Consider the following 7,500-nt stretch of genomic DNA (forward strand, 5'->3'; position numbering starts at 1 on the left):
TAGTCTGGACCCAAGTCTGGTTCCTAGTCTGGACCCTAGTCTGGTCCCTAGTCTGGTTCCTAGTCTGGACCCTAGTCTGGTTCCTAGTCTGGACCCTAGTCTGGTCCCTAGTCTGGTCCCTACTCTGGACCCTAGTCTGGTTCCTAGTCTGGACCCTAGTCTGGTCCCTAGTCTGGTCCCTACTCTGGACCCTAGTCTGGTTCCTAGTCTGGACCCTAGTCTGGTCCCTACTCTGGACCCTAGTCTGGTCCCTAGTCTGGTCCCTACCCTGGACCCTACTCTGGACCCTAGTCTGGTTCCTAGTCTGGACCCAAGTCTGGTTCCTAGTCTGGACTCAGATTGTTGTCGTGTGTTCCGTGAGTCTGTCTGCCCTGTCCCAGTCTGCCCTGTCCCAGTCTGCCCTGTCCCAGTCTGCCCTGTCCCAGTCGGCCCTGTCCCAGTCTGCCCAGTCCTCTGGATGTTTTGTCCCAGCATCAGCAGGAAGTGCTCTAACTGGTGTCTTCTTTCAGATAAAGCTCAGTGAGGTTGTGGGGACTGGAAAAGATGGGCGAATTCTGAAGGAGGACATCCTAAACTTCCTGGCCAAGCAGACAGGAGCCATCCTCCCTCCAACCCCTCCCTTCCAGGAGATCCAGACTCCATGCCCTACCCCCTCTGTTCTTGCTGCTGCTGCCGCTGGGCTCGTGGGCACTCCGTCAACTACCAAACCTCCACCTAAAACAATCAGACCCGTTTTCACAGAGAAGGATGTGACAGAACCCATCAAAGGTGAGTGTTCCTGTCAGAGTAGAACCAGGCAACAGTTGAGATGTGTCTGCAATGTCTCCATGTGTCCACAGGTTTCCAGAAAGCCATGGTGAAGACCATGATGGCAGCTCTGAAGATTCCTCACTTTGGTTATTGTGACGAGGTGGACCTCAGCCGGTTGGTGACTCTGAGATCAGAACTCAGACGGGTCTCAGAGAGCCGTGGAGTCAAACTCAGCTACATGCCCTTTTTCATCAAGGTTAGACCCCAGCCCAAAGCTGATTGGTCCAGAGGTCCTTAAAGGTGCGCTACAATGTGGTTTATTTACAAGTGGAAACGGATCGTTGAGTCTCTATGAAGCATATGAAACTGAGCTTAAATGTCCCAGGACGCCTCCTAAACGTCCATACAGAAGCAGCTCATTATGAAGACCTGTTTGCCCCGCCCACTCCACCGGGACATGAATGTTCAGTTTTATTTCAATTCAGTTTATTCCTACAGCGCCAGGACCGAGTCTTCTCAAGGAACTTCACACAGTAAACACTACCGGTCAGGGGTCTCATTTATCAAACATCCTTACTAAAACCGTACTTAAGCTCAGCAACACAAAAGTTCTTACACCAAGCAGGTGTGTTACCTATCAAACATGGAGGACACACAGCTGCACGCAACCTCCGCTTCATAAATCAGAGACTAACCAGAATGGTTCTCAGCTGCTTTTTAGTCACATCCCGCTCTCACCACGCCCACTTACTGCCATAAATGGTCAATGCAAAGTGCCTTGTGGACCTCATGCATATACATAAGCCGGCTGTTGCAGCGCTCCACCAATGACATGGCGACCGTAGATCAAGGCAGATCAAGGAAGCGCTATTTCACAAGCAGAAGTTGAGGTACCTGTGGGTGAGGTGGAGAAATGAAAGGAAGTGCTTTTGCAAAACAAATAAGAGAAAATCCACGGAGTGGCACAGCGTTGCTGAAGCCGTCAATGCTGACTTCTTCAGAGAGATCTGTGGCGGATATAAACAATGGTCCAATCTGAAGGTGGAGGATAAAAAAAAGATGTTTTGCCACCGCCAGAGTGTGTCTGCCACTGGCAGTGCCCTGGCACCTCTGATGCCCCACCGCTCCGTTAGGATCTCAGCAGTACTCGGACCGGAGAGCGTGCGTGGCATCGTGCCGGAGAAGGAGGGAGACACTGACCATGTAGAGGAGGCTGGTAACGTGCAAGCCTTTTATTAATGCAGATCAAACGTGTCCGTCATGAAAACATAAAACAAAACCTTATCTCGTCCCCCCAGTGACTCTGGACCAAGCGTCCAACGAGGCGACCGAAGGTGTGGCTGCAGGGTCGGCCTGTCTCACCAGTGTGCCTCGGGCGCATGGCGCACCTGGAAGTGGCCGGGTGCTAACTGACGCCGTCCTGCAGCCACAGAGGGACACGATTAGTGCGGAGAACGAAGTGCGAGAAGAACCGCACAGAATATGTGGCGTCCTGCTGAAATTTCAGGAACACAAAGAATTGGCAAGAAAATAAAAGATGGACATCATGCCTTCTGTGTTGTTCTATAAATGACGTGTGACAGGGTGGAGAGACGAGGGCCCGGCGGGATTCGATCATCACCCTCCCGGGTGAGAGTCACGCGCTCTAACAGCCAACCAAAGGGACATCCCCATTGGCCAAGTAGAAGAAGAAGAAGATATCATTTCTATAGCGCCTCTCAAGATAAAAATCACGAGGCGCTTCACAAAAACAAAAACATAAAAATATAAAAAAGCATTTAGAAAATGTTTAAAAATATATTTAAAATGAGCAAAAAAAGACAATTGTGATTAAAAAATGTAAAGACAGAGAGAGAGTGAACAGGAAAGAGGGAAACCAGTGGATCCTGAGGAAGGTGGAATAGGTGGGGAGAGCAGAATAAAGAGAGAGAGGTGAAGAAGGTCGTACAAAAGCCAGCTTGAACAGGTGAGTCTTCAGCTGCTTCTTAAAGGAGACCACTGAGTCCACTGATCTCAGGCTCAGGGGGAGAGAGGTCCAGAGTCTGGGGGCCACAGCAGCAGATGATCTGTCACCTTTGACCTTTAGCCTGGTGCTGCACAACCAGTAGGCTTTGGTCACTGGACCTCAGGGACCTGCTGGGGGTGTAGGGACTAAGAAGATCACCAATGTAAGATGGTGCTTGTCCATGTAAGGCCCTATAGACCAGAACCAGGATCTTGAAATGAACCCTGAAGTTGACTGGCAGCCAGTGAAGCTGGAGGAGAAGTGGGGTGTTGTGGGTGTGTTTGGAGGACTTGGTCAGAAGCCGAGCACAGGCGTTCTGAACCACCTGTAGACGGTTCAGGGAGGTTCTGCTCAGACACGTGAAAAGAGAGTTACAGTAGTCTAAGCGTGAGGAGATGAAGGTGTGGAGAACTGTCTCAAGTTCAGAGCGTGACAGAATGGGACTCAGCTTAGCAACGTTCCTGAGATGGAAGAAGGAAGAGCCAACAAGAGAACTGACATGAGAATCCAGGGTGAGAGCTGGGTCAAAGGTCACGCCAAGATTCCTGACGGAAGGTTTGGTGTGGGAAGCAAGCTGACCAAGAGAGTCTCTGACTTTGGGAACCAGCTTGTCTGGGGCACAGATGAGGATCTCAGTCTTATCTTCATTCAGCTGAAGAAAGCTCCCACCATCCAGGTTTTGATAGAGCCAGGGCGCATCATCAATCAGGTCACAGTAACAGGACACACACTGCCACAGACGCATGATGTTATGTCCCATTCTGTATTCTGCGCTTCAGCCTGTGTGTGTGTGTGTGGGGGGGGGGGGGGTGCTCTCCATGTCCAGTGTGTGTAGGCCAGGTCCTTAGTCAACTTAAAGTTGTACACATTTTTCCGCTACGTTTTCTTTCATAAATCCCAAAGCAGAGACGAATCATGACTCAGCAGAAGACGCCTCAGAGAAAGAACTGGAGACACTTGAACAACAAGTAGTTACCTTTGTGCTCAGTAAGAATATAACTACCCATAAAGAAGCTGTATGTACACGTCACACTCTGCCTACAACTCAGAGAACACAAAGGAACATGTACTGGTGCAAGCTAAGAGGGTTAAGATGAAATCTTCATTTAGCTAAAAACTAGTTACACAACCAGATCAGAGGCCTCACGGGGTGCTGTGAGTCAGTAGTGCATTTTTAATTGTGCTTTAAAAGCTTCAAGTGTAGTTGTGAGTCTTAATTCCAGTGGAAGGCCATTCCACAATGTTGGGGCGCGACTCTTATGTTCAGGTGGTGGAACGACCGGTAGGTTGTTGGCAGCGGAGCACAGTGATCTTGAGGGGGCGTGTTTCTGCAGTAGTGATGATAGATGAGGCGGCGCAGTCCCTGCTAGTGACTTGAATGTAAATACCAGAATCTTGACCTCAATGCAGTGTTTTAGCAGAAGCCGCTGCAGTGCATGTAATACTGGAGTGTTACATTTGTTCACTCCGGTAATAAACCTTGCTGCAGCGTTCTGAACCATCTGCAGCTCTGACAGTGTGGAAGTGGTCAGACCGACATACAGAGTTGCAGTAGTCGAGTCTGGAAAGCACAAATGCAGATGTTACGATCTCAAGGTCCTTTCTGGATAGCATAGGCTTGATCCTCGCAAGGCGCAAGGATGGGTTAGGGTTAGGGTGAGGGTTAGCATGATCTCACTACAGAGTTCACCTGTGCATCAAAGGTCAGTCCAGAGTCCAGTCTCACACCAAGATCAGTTACCACTTTACGTTCAAATTGTGCTAATGATAAGAGGTCTATGCTACATGGCTGATGGCCATTAGGTGACAAAACTATGACTTCAGTCTTGCTCTCATTACAACTGAAGAAGTTGGTCGACAACCGTGAACGCACGTCTTCCACGCATTCCACCAGAGACTTAATGAGCCAGACAACCCCTCTCTCACTGGCAGATAAATCAGGCAGTCGTCGGCATACGACTGGAAGTCAATACCGCAGCTGTGGAAGATCATGCTGAGTGGGAGCAGATAGATTGAAAAGAGCAGGGGACCCAGAACAGATCCCTGAGGGACCCCCCATTTCAGCTCTTTCTGAGACGATAAGTGATTACCTGTAGAAACACTCATAGTTCTACCAGTCAGGTAGGACTTCATCCAGCTCAGAGCTGCTCCTGAAATCCCCACCCACTGCTCTAGGCGTTCCAGCAGAACCTGATGATCCACAGTGTCGAACACTGCAGTCAAGTCACTAAGCAGCAGCACCACCGCCTTCCCAGCATCAGCTGCCAGGGACACGTCGTTGGGCACCTTTAAGAGAGCAGTTCCAGTGCTGTGCCCAGATCTGAATCCAGACTGGTGTGGTTCTAAGATCTCGTCGGTGGCCAAAAATAGACAGAGCTGATCATAAACTGTCTTCTCAAGGACTTTTGAACTGAAGGGAAGGCGCGAGATTGGCCTGTAGTTGGAAATAACTCCTGGGTCCAAAGCTGCCTTCTTTAGCGGGGCTTCACCACCGCATGTTTCAAAGTGTGGGGCACAAGGCCGTGACTGAAGCTGCTGTTTATGATGGACACTACCGGAGGAGCCAACACTGGAGAAACCGTCACACGGGGAACCTGATGGCTTCATTCTGGAGACCAGCTTCAACACATCCGACACAGTAAATGAGTCTAATGTGGCTGATAGTGGAGGTGGAGCCAGAGGGGTGTATAGTGGGTCATGTACCAGAGAGGCTCTTGCTGTTGCAGGTTTCTCCAGACAACACCTGGAAGTTCTCACAGCTCTCAACTGAGTCATCCATTGTAGTAACCATTCCCTCCGGGTCCAGCGCTGAACTCAGTGCTGGTCACCTGAGGCTGAAGAAATAATGCCAGCAAAATAGTTAATTTTAGCCCTCTTACCTGCCAGCTAGGTCCGAGCTAGCTTGGACCTAGCGAGGCTAGCTTGGACCTGAACAGCTCTAAAGAGATTTGAAGTCTGTCTTTCTTCCACAGCCTTTCAGCCCTCCTGCTGTCACGTCTCATGTGTCTGATTTCCTCTGACGTCCAACCTTCAGATTTTCTCCCAGACTTGACATCAGTGAGGGGCGCAGTCTCATCCAAGACTGATGCACATAGCAAGTCAAAACGATCAGAGAACAACTGTGGGTCAGGCGGGACTGAGTACTACGAAGGCCACTGGTTGGAGACAACCACAGAAAACATTAAAAGTATTAAAAACCAGTGGAGTTTTGGCACCGCTGGTCATACTACAGGTGGAATAGTGATGTCACAACCAAACCCAGGTGCAGCATGGTCAGAAAATCTACCACACTGGTATTGCTAGTCCTCTCGTTTGGGAGTCCTAAGTCCAGAGTGTGGCCGTGCTTGTGTGTGGGCCCGGTCCTCCACCAGCTGTTTCTCAGGGCAGCACACATGCATGTTAAACCTCCCAGAACTAAGACATGATCAGAATTGTGCATAAAAACTGACAAAAGTTCTGAAAAGTCCAATGTGGCCGAAATAAGAATTCCTAAAACTGTAGAGTCCAGTCCAAAATCCAGGAGGCATGGCTCGGAGCTTCAGTGAGTCGAGCCGTAAGAACCGGTTCACTTTACCGGACCGGACCAACTCTATGTGTATAGCACCGTTAAAGACACGGCGTGAGCGCTGAGCAACATGCTGAACAGGCAGGATCAGTTAAAGCACTAAAATCATAATATGATCACATGAATCTCTAAAACCGTAGGATTTTAAGTCGGATCAAAAACCCGCAGAGAGGACGCCAGCCTGACTGTAATGGAGGTCAGAGCACGCTGCCCCCGGGCTCTGACCTCATTTAAGGTCAGCGGGTCACTCTAAAGAGCCGGAGTTCCCATCACTAGTGAGCGTGGCTTTACATTCTGGTGCACCTTTAACCTCACCCCTGATTGGTCCAGAGGTCCTGAGCCTCAGTCCTGGCTTAGTGATAACCGTGTGCTCTCGTTGGCTCAGGCTGCCTCTCTGGGTCTCCTTCACTTCCCCATCCTAAACGCCTCGGTGGATGAAAGCTGTCAGAACATCACCTACAAGGTAATTCCTGGTGTTCACTGGTTCTGAACAGGTAGCTGGGTGGCTCTGACGGTTCTGGCTGCTTCTCAGGCATCTCATAACATCGGGCTTGCAATGGACACCAGCCAGGGTCTGCTGGTTCCCAACGTGAAGAACGTTCAGCTGCTCAGCGTGTTCGAGATCGCCCAGGAGCTGAACCGCCTGCAGGCGCTGGGGGCTGCAGGTCAGCTGGGTGCCACCGAGCTGAGCGGGGGGACGTTCACTCTGTCCAACATCGGATCAGTGAGTCCAACCGCACCGCAGTACCGCGTTCTACTGCAGAACCCGACCTGAAACTAACGTGGTTGTCTGTGATTGGAACCAGATCGGAGGGACGTACGCCAAACCGGTCATCCTTCCTCCTGAGGTCGCCATCGGAGCCCTGGGAAAAATCCAGGTGAGATCTTGTGCTGTGATCCCAAACGGGAACCAACGTGAGCGGATGTTTCTCAGGCCCGTTCTAACTGTGTGTCTAGGTTCTGCCCCGGTTTGATGCCAGCGGTGAGCTGATTCCAGCTCACATCATGAAGGTCAGCTGGTCAGCAGATCATCGCATCATCGATGGCGCCACCATGTGTCGCTTCTCCAACCTGTGGAGGGAGTACCTGGAGAACCCGGCCTGCATGGTGCTGGACCTGAAATAAACACATTCCCCATCAGCCCCGGGGTGAGCGGTACCACAGCCCCACCCACCAGCCG

At 50.7% G+C, this 7,500-nt stretch overlaps 1 protein-coding gene across 1 annotated transcript in view; it reads left to right on the top strand.

Moving 5' to 3' along the window:
* Positions 1-7,500, top strand: part of dbt (dihydrolipoamide branched chain transacylase E2) — a 31,248-nt gene that overhangs the window by 23,548 nt on the left and 200 nt on the right. Inside the window, exons 6-11 of the mRNA XM_015974556.3 lie at positions 510-768; positions 840-1,006; positions 6,706-6,783; positions 6,853-7,044; positions 7,127-7,198; positions 7,278-7,500. The exon at positions 7,278-7,500 is cut by the window's right edge and continues 200 nt beyond it. Coding sequence (XP_015830042.1) covers positions 510-768; positions 840-1,006; positions 6,706-6,783; positions 6,853-7,044; positions 7,127-7,198; positions 7,278-7,445 — 936 coding nt within the window. The 3' untranslated portion in view covers positions 7,446-7,500. The remainder of the gene's footprint in view (positions 1-509; positions 769-839; positions 1,007-6,705; positions 6,784-6,852; positions 7,045-7,126; positions 7,199-7,277) is intronic.

This window comes from Nothobranchius furzeri, chromosome 8 (genome assembly GCF_043380555.1).
Source record: "Nothobranchius furzeri strain GRZ-AD chromosome 8, NfurGRZ-RIMD1, whole genome shotgun sequence".
NCBI classification, from domain to species: Eukaryota; Metazoa; Chordata; class Actinopteri; order Cyprinodontiformes; family Nothobranchiidae; genus Nothobranchius; species Nothobranchius furzeri.